The 18,736-nt window shown below is 33.1% G+C and overlaps 1 protein-coding gene across 1 annotated transcript; it reads left to right on the plus strand.

Moving 5' to 3' along the window:
* Window positions 1–775: 775 nt before the first annotated feature.
* LOC123705092 (mediator of RNA polymerase II transcription subunit 23) lies at window positions 776–16,291 on the plus strand. Its single transcript, XM_045653715.1, has 17 exons — window positions 776–1,196; window positions 1,267–1,511; window positions 1,850–1,982; window positions 2,527–2,709; window positions 3,331–4,103; window positions 6,384–6,784; window positions 7,097–7,271; window positions 7,639–7,808; window positions 8,190–8,308; window positions 8,633–8,820; window positions 9,859–10,039; window positions 10,430–10,575; window positions 10,936–11,159; window positions 11,490–11,729; window positions 12,234–12,678; window positions 14,236–14,442; window positions 14,733–16,291. Exons 1-17 carry the CDS (start codon window positions 1,155–1,157, stop codon window positions 14,869–14,871), a joined length of 4,011 nt encoding a protein of 1,336 aa, XP_045509671.1. The 5' UTR covers window positions 776–1,154; the 3' UTR covers window positions 14,872–16,291.
* The last annotated feature ends 2,445 nt before the right edge of the window (window positions 16,292–18,736 follow it).

The raw sequence follows: 18,736 nt of genomic DNA on the forward strand, positions 1-18,736 counted from the left end.
TTCTTTTTTTATTATATTCCTTGAAGTACGAGGATGGTTCTTACTTCTTATGGAGAGAAAACGTAAACATGTACCACGGGCGAAGCCGGGGCGGACCGCTAGTAAATAATAAAATAATAAATAGTGTATTAGATTTGTTATTGTATCTTGTATACCTACGAATAATTATTCTTACGTCTTGTTGGGAAATGTTCAAATACCTACCTATTGAAATAATTTACTGTTACAAATCATTAGTGTTATTAGGTAGTTTTGAGTGAATAGGCATGGATCAGAAATTCAGAATATAATATGCTACTAACTACTCAAATACATACACGCCAAACTTGTTTTACATTCACGCCATCTAGAGTTCAATCTTTATCATTTTTGTATACGTCTGTGTGTGTAAACGACCCTGTATGCAATGACAGATGTTAAAACGCATGGTTTTACCGAATTGGGTGGATTTTAAGGCAATGATATGACATATTTAAATAAAATATAATATTCAGTAATCGCCATGACTATTCCTACGACCTTAATCTTTTCCAATTACGCAAAAACTCAAATAAACTAGAAATGTAGAATTCAGCGCCATCTAGCGGGACATTGGCTGGGAACAGATCGTAGCAATCACCTTAACAAAATCTTTAATGAGACGCAAAAAAAAACAAAATAAGAAACAAAATATTTAGTAAGGACCACAATATTAATTCTTTGTTTATTGGAAATATAATTCCGTCCTTAGATTACAAAATATTGTAATCTAAGATTCCGTCTTAAAATATTGTCAACATTTTTACGGCTAGTACCCAACAACCACCCAACAACCAAGCCAACAACCTTATATTCGCATATTTACAATTTTACTTTCTCTGTGATTCTTAAAAAAAAACATAAACCATCTAAATGTCATCTGTCATTTTGCTTTGCACTGTGAAGTTTGAACGTTCTGCATTGTATTGTGATATTAAATTTTTATTGATAAAATTAAATAAGTAATAATAGCTCCACAAAAAGCTTTTAAAATTATTTGCATAAGTTTTTACTGTATGAAAAAACATGATATAAATTTTATGTGCTTAAATCTTAGATGAGTTCGGTATACATCACGGTCACCGCGTCACGTCCAACAATGTTTATATAAAATAAGGTATAATTAAACTATAAAAATGGGTGAATCTCAAGTGGCGAACATCGTTAACGAAATACTGGTAAGTTTTAGCTATAGTTTTATTGCACTCGTAAGATATTCGGCACGTACGATACAAGAATATGTTACAGCGAGTGGAGGCAGTGGAGGAAGCGTTTAGTTGTTTCTTGGTTCACAAGCCGGATCAGGAGAATGAAAGGCTCTCAATGTATCAAAAGAAACTATCTGCTGTAATGACGTCATCGAGTGCTGAGGTGCAGGAGTCTGGAATAAGACAATATATAACACTGACTGCTGTCCTCACGAATCGGTACAAGATGAAACAACTACTGACTCTACTAGAGAATTTGGTGAATACCAATATTTTGCAAGCGCGGTAAGATATATACATATTATGCAGAGCGATCTTATTTTATTTAATTTTAAATCTATGATCTACTTTCTAAGATAGATAAAACATCAGTAATTGACATGCTTTCAATAGGTTCTTGGTTGCAAGTCTTTGTGTGGTCCTTCACAATAAAGTCTTAATTAGCTGCGAGATAAGCACTTGCACTGGTGTCATTCAAAATGTCTTGTTATGATTTATATGTCACATAAATAATACTCTTATCCTGAATACATGATTCCAAAGAAACTATTAATCATATTGTGTTATACAAGTTTATCTTATCCAAAAGGATATATTGTAAGACTGTTTATTTTCATCTTTAGTATGCTCTGCGACTGTATTCTTGTATGCGAGAGACTAACATATCAAAATGCTGATTTTTGGATAGAATGTTTTAACCTGATCCGAAGAATTATTGGCGGAGTCGATTACAAAGGTGTTAGAGAAATTTTGAAGGTAACATTATTTTATTTTATGTCATGAATATAGACTTAATTAAATTATATGACTTTCTCTTTGTTTGTAATGGTCATTGAAATAGCTTATTTTTAAAGTAAAATCCTTAGAGCCAGCGCGCGCGAGCAACTTTGTCTCCGCAACTATTTTGTCTCTCCCATCAATTGTATGGGGAGTTACGTCGCTACGTGCGCGCACTTTCATGCTAGCCCATGGATGGAGAGACAAAATAGTTGCGGAGACAAAGTTGCTCGTGCGCGCTAGCTCTTAGTTAATCGTAATGAAATGAGCTTGTCATGCTTTAACAAAAATTTTTTATTAAATGTAACGAATATCAAGACACTGTTCTAATTTAATGGTGATAAGAATTGCTTTTGTTGTATTTATAGAGAAGATAACTTGGTATTATTATAATATTATAATCTTTTGAATAACCACAACAATACTGCTTTATTATGATTTATAGTCTTGTAACAAAAATGCAATATTAAAATACCTATTTGAATATGTTTTGTATGAAAAGAGTACTCTATAATATTTTCAGGGATGTCGTGATAAAGCTCTCACACTGCCAATTAGATTGAACTCAAGTACAATGCCGCAAATGAAAGCTATTTATAACGTAATTGAATATATTTTTGATCGTAACGCCTCTTTACTGCCAGCATACTTCATAGTGACCGAAATACAAAAGGACTATCCTGACAACAATCACTGGTTGCATTGGGTAAGATTTATTAGTTAATTGTGTATAAGGATAGGAAATAATTACTACCTAACAAAACTATCTCTTTTCTATATTAAACTAATTTAATAAAAATTGTATTTGTAATTGGTGTCTAAATGTGTACTACATACTTTGCATGTACAAACGCATGGCAGCCTTATATAGCAGTCTGGGCTATGTGCTTCTGTGTCTTAAATACAAGAAAACTAAAATTATTAACCTGACAGCTACTTTCTCAGTTTTAGGGGTGTTGCAATGGAATATCTTATTTTCTATATTATTACCATATTATATAGAAATAATGATATTCCGTTCATACATCCCTGGATTCAACCGCAGCGAGTTGTCTACAGCACTCAGTGATTCTCTTCTATTCTCTTGCGTGTTTTATTTATGGATTTTGGATTGGATTGGAAGAACAATAGCCTACTAAATTTTCTACATTGGTGAATAATTGGATAAAATAACACTTTATTATATATTTTCAGCGTACTAATCTACTTCTGACCTTTTTAAATAGCTCTAAGTTTTATGAAATGATACTATACCTCTAAACATTTATTGTTATTTTCTTATCATGTATTTTGAAGTCATTTAAAGGTAAATCTATTTTATTTTCAGCAACTAGCTAAGTTATTATCAACATTTGTAGAAAGTTTTAAACCATGTGCACAAATGGTTTCTATTGTCGGTCATTCAAAAATGCTACCCATTGTAGAATTCTCGGGATATGCGGACCATTTAGTAAATCCGTGGCGCTTAGATCCAACCACATTGAAATTCTGTTTAAAAGGCAACCTGCCATATGAGGATGAGCTGTTCAAACCGCAGATAGATTTATTAAAACATGTTTTGCAACAGCCATATTCGAGGGATATGATGTGCTCTATGTTAGGATTGCAAAAACAGCATAAGCAGTTGTGTATAGCTTTAGAGGACCAATTGGTTGAGCTGATGATCCTGCCGATAGAACGGAGTGAACAAGAGAACGAGGAAGACGAAATGTCCTCCACACATTGGTGTTGGTTGCATCTATCATCTCAAGTGATATATTTAATACTGATAGGCTTTGCCTCCTTCCCGAATATAGTTATGGGATTGCATAACAAGCTGATCGGTCGAGATATGAAAAAGGGAAGGGATCATTTGATGTGGGTTCTATTGCAATATATATCGGGGAGTATCCAGCGGAATTCTTTGTCGCTGTTTTTACCGATTGTCAAGTTGCACGAGCTGCTTTATCCAGAGAAAGAACCATTGCCTGTGCCAGATTGTACAAAGGCTCACTGTACACACCAAATGGCTGTTGTATGTATATGGACACATTTGTTGAAGAAAGCGGAAATTGAACATAAGACTATGGTTATGCCACAGAATTTAAAGCTGCAATATGAGTAAGTACTTTTTCAATATAAATATGAAAATTTAACAATTCCACAATTTTAATGAAAGATTTACATTACAGTGAGCCTTTATGCTATGCAACTTTAAGTATTATTGTTTCAATCATTGAGATAATATTAATATGGAGCAGACACCACGAACAAAATCTGTGCGCCAAGCGAGGCGGCGCGGGGCGCGCGAATGACGGCTAGACAGTCATAGATTATGCGATGTCTTTGTACTTACTTAATATTTATTTTAGGTATAAACTGACTTTACTACGCGGGGCTAACAATATCTGGCATATAATATAGGATGATGTAAATAGTGACGTCATATGGAATAATTTAATTTTTTTCGTGTTTTAGGTTCAGTCAGGGCTATGGGAAGTTTTATTCCTTACAAATTGAGCCTTTTTTAGAAAAAAAAAATAATTTTTCCCTTTCTTCACGGCCCAGACATGGAAACCTTGAATAGAAAAAATATTAATTACTTATCTCTGAACTAGCGGTCCGCCCCGGCTTCGCCCGTGGCACATATTTCGCAATAAAAAGTAGCCTATGTTCTTTCTCAGGGTCTTAAGATTGTCTGTGCCAAAGGAGAATGCCCATGAAAGTATGGACCACAGTACAGTGTTGCGTCAATGCCAGAGTGGTTTTGGAGGGTTCTTCGATATTCAAAAGATTTTTACCAATTGATTTTTTTGTGATAAAAACAGGGGTTTTCAAGATATTGAGAAAAATGTGAAATAACCTCAAAACTTAAATAACCCCGATTTAGTTAGGTTTATGTGTGATTTAGGTAACATTTTATCGTCCAAAGGTTATTTTTCGATTAACATATTTAATCTATGCGTAGAGCTTATGCTTTCAGACAAAGTCTATCTGTTCATCGGCTAGTGTAGGTAGGCACCAGAAATCTTCCGGGACGGATTTCAAGAAAACCTAAATATATACTTAAAAAATGCCAATTGAGTTTTTATTCGGATTACATGTTGTTGTTGCTGTTGTTGTTTGAATCATTTTTTCACTACATATTCGAAGAAAGAAACAAATAAGAAATAACTGGTTACCTACCAAGCTATGTCATACTAATATTTTTTTTATATATATACATATTTATATTATTTTACTTCACTATCTTTGTTAAAACAACCTACAGTGTATAAACAATACCTTAAAGAGTGATTTTATGTTAATTGATTTTTTTTCTAATTCAATGAAAACAATAATCGATATTAATACATTTAGCTATTTACCATAGTAAATGTAATAAGTTACCGCTTGGTTACCGTGGTAACCGGTAATGGACACTAAATCTATAATAACGGATCTAAACAATTACATGTCTTATTAGATTTTACAAAACATTCCCTGTTCAAAATATATTTTCCGATGGTAAGAAGGCCTCTAAATTGCCGAGATTTTTTTTAATAGTATTGTTGTCTTGATGCATGAGAAAAACCAGTACCAAAAATGGGCATTCTCTTTTCATCAAAATCGGTCCAGTAGTTTATGAGCCTATTAATTACAATCAAACAAACAAACAAAGTTTTCCTCTTTATAATATTAGTGCAGATAAATAAATAATAATTCAATTACACGTTCAAGTCAGTAGCTTATACAATATCAATTAAAAACTTGATTAAAATCAATTAACAAAAAAAATTGGTGATTGAGTAATTGATTTTCATATTTCATGATTTCACCTTTTTTCAATTAACAACCAGTCTATGCTTTTCTAAATATGTAAAATTATTATTTTATACTATAAAAATATACGCCAGCAAATATTACTAACAACACTTATTTCATGCCCAATGTCATATCTTAAATTTTTAATCTATGACAAAATGTCGCCCGCCAAAAATTTTGCTCTAACTAAGTTTTAAAAATTATTATCTAGTTACTTACTGATGAAAAGTTATTCCTTTGCACTTTTCCGTATTCTTTGTATTATTTGTGCAATATCGTAACACACACGTAGGCATATTTGATGCGTTTCACTTTAAAACAAATAAAAAATGAGCGTGACGTTCGCGCCAATGAGCGAGCAAGCGACTGAGTGCAGTTACGCCACATGACGTATGTTGAGTGGAACATAAGTGATGTAGGCGGTATCGTCTCCATATTAATATTATCTCAATGGTTTCAATATACTTCTTCACATTTTTTATTGAATAATAAGAAGAAGGCTATTTGGCGATTTAATTATACATTTTAAAGCTACTGGGAGTTCATGAAATTTTGTCATCAATCATTAACAGAAATATCATATCATTTTTCTTACAGATTCTTCCAACATCTCATGACGTCAAACAATACGCCAACCTTAATGGGCTCCGACTACCGCATAGCGTTACTATGCAACGCGTATTCCACCAATCAGGAATATTTCGCTCGACCAATGGGAATCATAATAGAAACTCTATTCGGCAGTCAAAAAGCAATGTCCAATGGAAATCCTGCTTCACCCTTACCAACTGTGCCACTATCTATGTGCATTTTGGATAGTTTAACGCTTCACTGCAAGATGTCCTTAATACATTCTATAGTGGCACATATAGCGAAATTGGCGCAAAATAAAACTAATATTCCGGGAAGCAATATGATGGCGCCAGCAATGGTTGAAACGTACAGCCGCCTTCTGGTGTACACTGAGATTGAATCGATGGGCATTAAAGGATTTATTAGTGAGTATGTTTACACATAGATGGTGAAAATAAATATATGTAGATTAATTCATATATTTTTTACTGACTGACCTTTTGATAAAGCATAGTAAAAGATAACATGGAATGTAAATGCAAGTACAAATTTGTTAAAGCAATTCTCATTCTTTGTTCTCAATTCTTATATTATTTGTTTTGTTTGCACTACCATCAGCACAGACAGTAGCTTATAATGTTATATTTGTCAGAACATCTTAATTTTTAGATTGCCTAATGTCCTTCTTCATTCCAAACCGCCATTGTTCATATATTATTTCAAAATAACCCTTCCAGACCAGCTATTGCCCAACGTGTTTAAGTCCCACGCGTGGGGCATCCTCCACAACCTGCTGGATATGTTCTCGTACAGAATACACCACATACAGCCCCACTATAGAGTCACTCTGCTCTCCAATATACACTCGCTGACTGCGTACCCGCAAGCGAATCAAACCCAACTGCAGTTGTGGTAAGTTATTATCTGTATGTATTAATTAGGTATAGGTTTTTATTTGTAGAATGAAGATGTATAATTTGAAAGGCAAATACAAGAAAGTTGTAAATGATAACATGATAGTATGATAGTATGTATGATTATTATTTCATTTTTTGTTATTTATTGTTACTTCAAGATATCCTTGCTAATCAATATAGCAACAAATGTGTTACTTTGTATATTTTTATCATTTTAATTGCCTTTGATACTGTCTTGTAACAATAACTTTTTTTTATGCATTGATTGTAGAAATCAGTGTACAAAAAATATTCAGTTCTCCTGATTTTTGAAATTTGTTTATAAATAAATGGTGCTTTGATAAAGATATTTTTTTTTTCAGTTTCGAAAGCACAGCGCTCCGTCTCATAACAAGTCTGGGCAGTTCGGGAGTTCAGCTGCAAATGTCTCGTGTGGTCTCGGAGCCCAAGTCGTTGGTTTCTAGTGAGAGTGAAGAGCTTAACCGAGTGCTCGTGCTCACTCTAGCACGAGGGATATATATGACGGGGGCTGGTGAGTTTATAAAGATTTTTTGTTCATATTATAGAAAAAACATGGACCATATAAATTTTGTTATTGTATGATAAAAATATCATGCAGTGGTTTTAATTTTAAAATACGTTAATAATTACTTAATTTTTTCTTCAAAAATTACAACTACAGATACAAAAATTGACAGGACACTAGTCCTGAATTCTAAAATAGGTTTAGATTTACAACAAATATTAAGTGGGAATTTCGACATAAAAATATTTACCCACAGTGCCAACAGTACTTACAATCTATAAATAGAACCAAACATAAATAAGCAACAATAAAATAAAAATAATATAATCATATGATATACAAATGGTTAATATCCTCTCTCCAATTAACAGTAAATATATCTTACAGGTAGTGACGGAGCAGCAGTTAAAGAGTTACTAACAACAATAATGACGAACACACCGCACATGTGGTCACAGCACACGTTGCAATGCTTCCCGCCTGTATTGGTTGAATTCTTTGCTCAGGTTAGTGAAAAAAAGAACTAATTTTACAGGGATAGCTTGCGTGTTTTTCAAAACCTTCTTTTTAATTTCAGAAAATAATAGATCATATCCATAGCACATTGAAATCAGTTTTAAAATAGTTCACTGTTCAACCCTGCAAGTTCCGCGACATTTAACAGATCCGTTTAATAATAAAAAAGCCATGTTAAAATACAATTTCTATAATAGATTAAACAATTTTACGTTAAAATCTGTAGTAGGTAATCTTTATTTTTTTAGAAAATGCTATTTTATTATTTCTCCTATTTGACTTTCTAATACCTAATATATTTTAACCTCTATCAGAACCCAGCTACAAAGGAAAACAAGCAACTCCTCAAGAAGTCGGTGGAGGAAGAATATCGTAAATGGACGTCAATGGCGAATGACAATGATATCATATCGCATTTCTCGGTCCCCGGGACTCCATTGTTCCTATGTTTATTGTGGAAGATGATATTCGAGACGAATCGCATCAATCCTATCGCTTTTAAGTAAGTATACTGCGGTTTTTGGTTGTCTTATGCTTAAAATTAAAAGATTAGTTGTGATAACTAAAATATGTTAAAAGAGTTAGTAATTAGTTGGTTGAAGTTTTTGGGGTAACAAATATTACCAATGATTTTTGGTGAATTTTTTTTTTTAAGTACTAGCCGTCCGCCCCGGCTTCGAGCGTGGTACATATTTACGTTTTCTTTCCATAAGAACCATCCTCGTTTTTCAAGGAATATAATGAAAAAATAATTATCGAAATCGGTTCAGCCGTTCACACGTGATGTCGTGACAACGCGAAACGGCTTCATTTTTATATAATACTAGCAGTCTGCCCCGGCTTCGCCCGTGGTACATATTTACGTTTTCTCTACATAAGAACCATCCTCGTACTTCAAGGAATATAATAAAAAAAAGAATTAACGAAATCGGTTCAGCCGTTCTCAAGTTATGCGCTTACCAACACGTTTTGGGATTCATTTTATATTATAGAAGAAGAAGATATAGATTATCCTGTTCTGTCTTCATCTTCCGCTTGTCCCTTTCTGTCTTACGCCTTACGTAGCTAGAGCGGCCCCGCCGCTCTCCTTTTCTGACTATCTTTTCATTGTCTACCTCTTACTTTTGGATCAGTTCTGGTAGTCCATTCGATTAAAGCCCATGTCCATCGGTTTCCCTTTTCTTCTTAAAGTGCCGTCTCCTTTGGAAGGTTGGCGATCATTAGGACTATTTCAATTATGGAAACTGCTGTTCTGAACAATGATTTAGTGCTCTTCCCAAACCATTGCCGAAGATTTCGGAGCCATGACATCCATCTTTCTCTAAGGGCCGATTTTTCAATCCTTGGTTAAAATTTATCCGTCCAATAAAGTATTACACAAACATATTAAAATGCCACCTGTAAACTGTCAAATACGGGTAAGAAGAATACATTTTTAAAATGGTAGTATAATCCGTTATTCGACGAATAAGTTTTAACCAAGGATTGAAAAATCGGCCCTAAGCAAATTAATAATAATTATAAATGTAATTATTTCCAGGATCCTGGAGCGAATAGGCGCACGTGCACTATCAGCGCACTTGCGCAAGTTCTGCGACTATCTCGTGTTCGAAGTGACGAACCCGGCCGGCGGGCCGCACATCAACAAATGTGTGGACGCCATCAACGATATCATATGGAAGTACAATATTGTCACCATCGATAGATTAGTGCTGTGTTTGGTTAGTATGGGTTTTTGGGGGTGAATTCATTGGTGGTAGTGTGGTTGGGATTCAGTAATCAATATACCCATATTGTAAGAAATCGAGATTGAAAGATATTTGTATTATCTATTAGAAAAAAAATGCTTTTTATCATGGATCTGAATAATCAATGGTCAATTTATAAAGTGTTAGTTGAACTGTACTTTCTATTTATGTGTATGAAAAAAGTTGTCCGTGACATAAAATGAATGCGTTCATTTCATGTGAAATGTTAAAGAATTATAACTTAAGTTGAAACTTGACATACGGATGCTTATTTTCCCATTTACTATTAATATTACGATAAGGAAATAACAACACAAATATGCCAAAAAACAGATAAAATATATATTTAACACACTATTCCAGGCCCTCCGACCAAACCCAGATGCGAATGAAAGCCAAGTGTGTCTCTACATCATACAACTACTTCTACTCAAAGGTTCCGAATTAAGGAACAGGGCTCAGGACTTCGTTAAGGAAAATTCACCAGAACATTGGAAACAGAATAATTGGTATGTATAAAAAGTAAAAAGAAGTAGAAGGAAATTTTAGTAGATTTTTGTAAGTGGTGTAAATGGATTTGATGCTCTTGGATTTATTGTTTGATGTTGAATTTTATATGGAAAATTGTGAGTCATTGTAGTAATTATATAAGTGTCTTATATGGTCGATCTGCTTTTATATAAAAAAGGTAAAATTTCATGGATTGGAAGCCAATTTATTTTTGTCAGCTGTCAGCTTTATGAAGGATTTTTTGTCATTTATCATCTTCTTATTGTACAACCTTTACTTTAGACCTCTAAAGTATGGACTTTATTATTAATGAATGTTCATTAATTTTTTTTTATACAAAACTCATATAAAATTTCCAGGTACGAAAAGCATCTAGCGTTCCACAGGAAGTACCCCGAGAAGTTTGCCCCCGAAGAAGCGAACGGGGCATATGGTGCCCCTATACCAGTGTACTTGAGCAACGTGTGTCTCCGGTTCATTCCCGTGCTGGACATAGTGGTGCATCGCCACTTGGAGATACCGCAAGTTAGCAAGAACTTGGAGCAACTGTTGGAGCACTTGGGATACTTGTATAAGTTTCATGGTGAGTTGATTTAGTACTAATTACTTAGGATGAATAGAAAAAGGAATAGAGCAAGGAAGAGAAGGAACATATACTATTGATATATTAATATGTTGCATCACAAATAAAAATTGCTTCCCAGACCAAGTATATGATGTATTATGAAATACCCATATTTATTGTTTGATAAAGATTCAATTTATCATATTCTAATAAAGGGCCTTAAAAATTCATTTCATACTTTTTATAGCACATAAAAAAGCAAATGTTTTGTGTAATCTATATTTACTGAAAAACCCCTTCAAACCCCACCCACAATAAAAAAATAAATATATATCAATATCATTCCAGACCGTCCAGTAACATTCCTCTACAACACGTTACACTACTACGAAACGAAACTGCGTGACAAACCTCTCCTCAAACGAAAGCTAGTGACCGCAGTACTAGGTGCTCTAAAAGAAGTGCGACCAAACGGTTGGGCCACCACGGAAACGTTCCAGAACTATCTGGCCAAGTCCGACACAGATGCGACCGCGTGGACACCCGAGTTGAATTATTATTTGGGGCTGGTTAACCGTATGGTGGATAGTATCCTTTTTTGAGTGAAATGGAAAAGAGGGAAGAATTTTAGGGTCTAGGGGTGTGTGTAAGGGTGTTTATAATATTCTGGCTTTTTGTCACGCATGTGGGATTGCTGTTTTTTTCAGGATTTAGGCTCATGTCTCAGCGTTTTCTACTTATAGGCTTATATGTATATATTTGTTTTTGTAAATATTTGCATGAAAAGGGCGATTAATACGCACCCGGAGCAATCTAGCATGAGTTACGAAATCTGTACAATGTTAAAACACTCTTAATATTCAAAATTAATTAATATAATCAACCATATTTATTTTTATAACTTGAGATTATTTGCAGGACAATTCAAAATTGCAGTAACTGTGCAGTTTTATTTTTTTAATAGATCAATAACAGTATTTTTGTTGAGGATTCGAAACCTACAGGGCAGTTAATTAATCTACCAGTTTATATAATTTGATACCGTAGGTACAGTTTATAACATTTGCTAACAATTTCCTCAACTCTCACCAGCAATGACAGGCGAATCCCACTTCCCGAATACAGACTGGCGTTTCAACGAGTACCCCAATCCTTCAGCGCATTGCCTCTACGTTACTGGCGTAGAACTAATGTCCCTCCCAATAGCACCCAATATCGTCGGCAACAGCCTATTGGACGTCATCACCAAAGGCTACGTGGTTATCCCCACCACAAAAATACAGCTATGGATCAACGCAATAGGAATCATACTAGCCGCTCTTCCAGAGGCATATTGGACAGTATTATACGATCGTGTATTGGAAACTATAACCAGTAATGACATGATCGAATGGTCGTACGAACATACCCCGTTCCAGTTGTACAATTTGAATACGACGTTCGATGCTATGTTGGAGAATAAGTTCAGTATGATTGTCGCGTTGACGCACGCGTTTTGGTATCACGCGGGCGCTGGGTTGATCATGTTGATGCCTACGTGAGTATCTAATATATCTAATATATATTATAACGGCGAAACTTTGTATGGATGTTTGTTACTCTTTCACGTAAAAACTACTGAGCCGATTACAATGAAATTTAGCACACATATAGAGGGTAACTTGGATTAACACATAGGATAGTTTTTATCCCGGAAATCCCACGGGAACGGGAACTATGCGGGTTTTCCTTTGCAAACGCGGGCGAAGCCGCGGGCGGAAATCTAGTTATTTATATTTTGTTATCTGCGTATCCTGGTCTCGACCAACTGAAAATATTGCACGTTATAAACATATCCCAAGTTATGTCTATTCAGAGTTTAGGCGAAGTTTGAATAACTAATGTAAAAGCTTTTTCTTATTTCATGAAAAATATTAGAAAATATTCAATTAATTGCCATTAATACAACTTCTATTCAGTTAAATCTATACATATAATAAATCTGTAGAAGGGTCAATTCTGTACATTGAAAATATTGAAAAAATAAATAGCAGGGGGTGTTACTGGATCAATACCAAACCCAAATATGTGATTAAAAAAATTTTTGTCTGTCTGTCTGTCTGTCTGTCTGTCTGTATGTGAAGGCATCACGTGAAAACTAGCGGTTCGATTTCGATGAAACTTGGTATAATTATACCTTATTATCCTGGGCGTAAAATAGGATACTTTTTATCCTGGAAAAATACGTAGAAAAAAATTAATCTTAATTTTTCAGTTTTATCCATAGACGTTGTTCCGTAGAACCGCAAACACACGTTGCGTATTATTATAGGCCTAGCCGTATTTGGGAATTGGGTTCAATAGACATTTATAAGATGTTATTGACAGAGGTACTCAAAATGGAGAAATAACCATCCACGCGAAGACCGACATCCGCGCGGACGGAGTCGCGGGCGGAAGCTAGTATAAAATAAAATGTTAATTTTAGTCGCAATGTGTACCAATTTATGTTTACACATAACTACTATTTAATAAAATATTCTGTACTTATACATATATATATTATAATCGAGCCAATTTAATAGGCAACATTTGACGTCTATCAATTTTACCTTCAAAGAGAGGTAACCTGCTTAAAAACATCGATTAAAGTGTATTAATCGATACGGATTTGAAACATTTGTCAATCGAATTTATTAATTTATGATGATTTTTATTCACAAGTAATCAATGCATTCGATTCTAGATGTCAGATTTCGATTTTTAGAGTAACGTCTCTAGTATTTAAAAAGAAAAAAGGGTTATTGACACAAAATTGTAGCGACGTCAGTTCTTCAATTCAGAAATTGTTTATTATGTTTAGGATGGTTTATAAGTAAAATGAAATCTTAAAATTACTTGTATCGGTCATTATTATTATAAATATGTAATCGTAATTGAAAAAAGTTAAGCAAATGTGCAGTTCTAACAAAACGAAATATCATGTTATTCTATGTCGTCGTTACTAGGTTACGTTGTTGAATTTTGTTGAACTGTCAAATGTTGCCTATTAAAATGGCTCTACTATACATTACATATAAACAACTATTTTACCTTATTACCTTATCAATTCCAGGTTTGTCAAAGAGAAGCTAGCCCCAGAGATCCGCACAGAAACCCAACTGATATACCTCTGCCACCTCGTGGGTCCGTACCTACAGCGGTTCAACTCGGACCTCTCTCGAGCGGTTATGGATATAACCATAACGTTGTACGAACTACTCGCCCATGTGGATAAGAATCAACCGCACTTGGAATATATAGACCCGATTTGCGATTTGCTGTATCCTTTTTTGAAGAAAAAAATGTTTTTTAATTCTTTTTTGAAGATAGTTTTGTTACAGTTGCATGTGCAAATGAAGAAGATTTGTTATGTTTCAGTCATGTATATCTCTATTAATTCATTGAAATCGTTTCAGTGGTAAGACATAATGTAACAGACAGACTGACAGTTATTTTTTTAATTAAAAATGAATTATTTGAATTTTTTGTGAATAATTGCTGCCATTCAATGTAAATAAATTTTGCCGAAAAAATTATGAATATTACCAGTAATTCCTGAACGCAATACAGTTATCACATAAAATACATGTTCGTCGGCGACACGTTAAAGAACGAACTAGAAGCAGTGATCCGAAAACTTCGTCCCGCTCTACAAATGCGTCTTCGGTTCATCACTCACTTGAACGTGGAACAAATAAACACCGCCTAGCAGAACGATTACTACAGCTATACGCCCTCCAGCTCTAGCTCGAGCTCGGAATAAGCTATGCTGTAGTAATAAAACCACTCTTTCGTTCGGTCTTTCGTTCACTCATACGCTAGTACGCGTAGTGTTCAATTGACTGCAAAGAAAGTCTATGAGCGTTAGGTTTCTATCATTTCATTCGGTCACGATTGAGAGTTGTGAGTTACGTAAAATGTGTGTTTAACTGTTTTTAAAATCTCATTGGATTATTGTATAATTCAAACTTAACATAAATGTCGTGATATGTTTTTATTTGGGCGGATTTTTCAATCCTTGCTTAAAACTTATTCATCGAACAACGTATAAGGGTCTCCTTAAAACTGCCATTTCAAAAATGTATTGTAATTGTCCGTATTTGACAGTTTACAGGTGACATTTTAATATGTTCGTGTAAGTAGTACTTTATTGGACGGATACATTTTAACCAAGTATTGAAAAATCGGCTCTTAGTCTAATAACTTTACACTCAATAATAAAAAAATCGATAAGAGTAGTAGTTGTGTTGAAAAATTTGAACCGTTTTAAGGAATCCAATATTTTGTATTTATAATCATTTTATTGTATTTTTTAGTTTATTAATTATTATCAATGTTTTAATAATTATATCCTGGTTGTGGCTACGTGGAGTTAAGTTGGAGTATTTCTGTTCATGTTTTAATGAACTTGAGGACTTGATTGTAATTTATTGGAAAATAATAAATATTGAGGAATGATGAATGATGATACGTATAGATAATTATCAGATTTTTTTTATTTAAATTTGTTTTTACTTCATTCTTAGATAATTTCAAAACACTAAATTTCATATTACGTTTAATTATTAATTACTTAATTATAAGTTGTAAAATTGTTGTGACCTATTTATCTCATTGCCCGTTGTGTGTGTTATTTTACAAGAAACTGACAAAAAGCTGTGATCAGCTATTACAAATTACAAAATTGTATAGTTACAAGTAAGGTAGATAATAATTTAATAGATAAATAATGTTTTAAAATGGCCTAAAATTTAATACACCATGTGTCCTTTGTAAGCAACAGTGAAATTAATCAATAGTTATAGTTGTGAAAAGAAATTAACTACTTTTATGAAAAACTTGTCACTTATGATTCAGCAATAAATAATCTGTAGTATTAGAAGACACAGGTGCATTGGTTGTTAAAGTAATGTAGTGTTAAGTATACTGTTTGCTATATATATCTTATATAATTAATTAAATATTATACAGTAGCTTGCTTGTTGACGGCATATATTTAATACGCTAAAATTATATACTTCAATGTCTGGTCAGAAAAGTATTTAAAAACGTCTCTCTTAGAACAATAAGATCTACTTTAAAATAGTTTGAAATCGAGAAAGAAAACACTAAATAAAACCATCGAGCGACGTTAATGCAATGATATTTTATGTATAGATACGTTATATACTCACAAGATATCCAAAAAAAATGCTTCCTATGCAGTGTCAGGCACACACAAATACAAGTTTCATTTTACTTAATTTATAACATTGACAGACTGTATAAGAGAGATGGCTCTAATAAAATGATATAAACAAAAAAGACAAAGATAGTTTGTCACTTCCGCGCAGGTGTAAGCAAAAGTCACAAGAATTCACCAATTAAATATAAATAAACAAATAGTTGCCATGGCAATTGGCATAGACTAACGACACAGAAGGTTCAATGTTATAGAATTATAGATGTTACGTTTCCTGCACACGTAAACAAATGTGACAATTTCATTTACTATTTAAATATTATTATGAAGTTGTATTAAAATGAAAAAAACTTTTTTGGAGATATAACTGTATTAAGCATTTATTACTAGCTGTGGTGTTCGTTTTCGGTCATCATCATTTCACCCGATAAACACCCACTGCTGAGCATAGTCCTCCTTATAGAACTCCATACGGACCGATCTTACGCTATTCGTTTCAAGGCAGTTCCCGGAACCCGTACAAGGTCATCACTCCAACTTGTAGGATATAATAATAGTGGTGCCTAGATGAAAAAAAGTATGAAATAAAAGAAAGGATGAAGTATAAGCCTTTTTTATCTAAAACACAAATAAAATGTATGTTCAATAGCTATTTACAGAAAAGCAAATAGCATTTTTCGTCAGTAGCGATAATCTTTTCTTAAATGTATACGTATATTCAACATCATTTTTGCAAACAAACATTTTTGCCATCACGATTTCATTGTATATAATAAATAGATATATTTGTTAATTACATGCACTGTGTGGATTTAAATATAAAAATAATCAAGTATTTACCCAAATCGAAATTAATAAAATAACCGTTCTGTTTTCAATAATCGTATCTACATGATAATCTTTGAACACAGTGTGCGCTAGCTTTGTCACACTAGTGATTGAAGCAATGTTTTATCCCTTTCATTATTTCAATACAAGTGTCAAGCAAGTGTCATTCATTAATAATTGCAAATTGTTATTTTTGCTCTAAAATTATAATATTTTAATACATTTACCTGCGATATGATATTCCTCTATCTTTCTTTATTTTACTATCGTAATTTGTGCACTTTCTGAACACACAAGAAGGCATTATTGATAATTTTAACGTTTATATCAGCATGTACGTTCGCTGTCACAAGTCACAATCTGACTGATTCCACTGGTCCCAATTAGGACCAATTCACGGTTTACGTTTTGGTGCGTTGGTAACGTATCTACCTCTTGTTTCTATATATAATATCATTGCGTTAATGTCGATTTATCTACATCACTAACAATACATCACAAATTATTATCTACAATATTTATCTTATTTATATTCATTAAATTATGAATCTGTGGTGATAAATAAAGGAATTGTAAACCGCTTTTGATAAGAATTTTAAACTTGTGAGATTAGTATACTAACTATTCTATAAATTTAGAATCGTAATTTTGGTTGTTCAACGTTAATAGTCAGTATAGTTAATAAATTAATAATAAACATGTATGTGTAATATTAAAAGGTGTGATCATTTGTTAATTAAGGAATTAACGCACATTTATTCTTGATAAAAATAATCTGTAAGGTTAGTAATGATAAATTTTGCTGTACAAAGAAAATTTATCTTACGAAGCCTTATTTCAAATATTAGAGAGCTGAACGACTTAAATCAAGCAAATTATTTATAAATAAATTTTACCAAATAAGTTCTAAAAATTCAGTGGCTTCTCAAACAAAACTTTTTTTTTATAGAATTGGAAGACTAACGAGCAGACTGGAATAAATATACAACAAAACAGTCTATAACTTTATACTTTGCCATCGAGTAACATATATGAGTTACAAATATAATTTTTATATCTATGTAGGGTGTTTTTTTATATTCTTTGTTTTATTCGTTCTGCAAATGACTAGCCAGATAAATGTTTATACTCTGTTATACTAGTATTCATGTTCGAATTTTTCCTTGCGATTATGTAACGTCGGGATATCGTAATTGAACAAAATTGGTGACATAATATTTCTCCCACTTCAAAAACAAATTATTTTTGAAGTAAAAATGCGGTACCTGACGTATTAATTCAGAGCCCTGAACTAAGAGTTAAGTATAAAAAATAGCAATAATGTAAAAGTTGTAATACCTCATATTACCTATGTAGATATTACATAAGTAAATTACTACATAAAAACTATGCTATGATTACGAAATTAATTGAAACTGTTCTATTTTATATTGGAATACGATTTTGTAATAATAATTGTTCTCTATTTTTGGATATACTGTGTATAAATGTATACCTACATGTAATAAAGATATGGTTAAGGCTGTTTAATTCATTTTCCCATACACTTGGATCACTTTCAATT

This window comes from Colias croceus, chromosome Z (genome assembly GCF_905220415.1).
Source record: "Colias croceus chromosome Z, ilColCroc2.1".
NCBI lineage: Eukaryota > Metazoa > Arthropoda > Insecta > Lepidoptera > Pieridae > Colias > Colias croceus.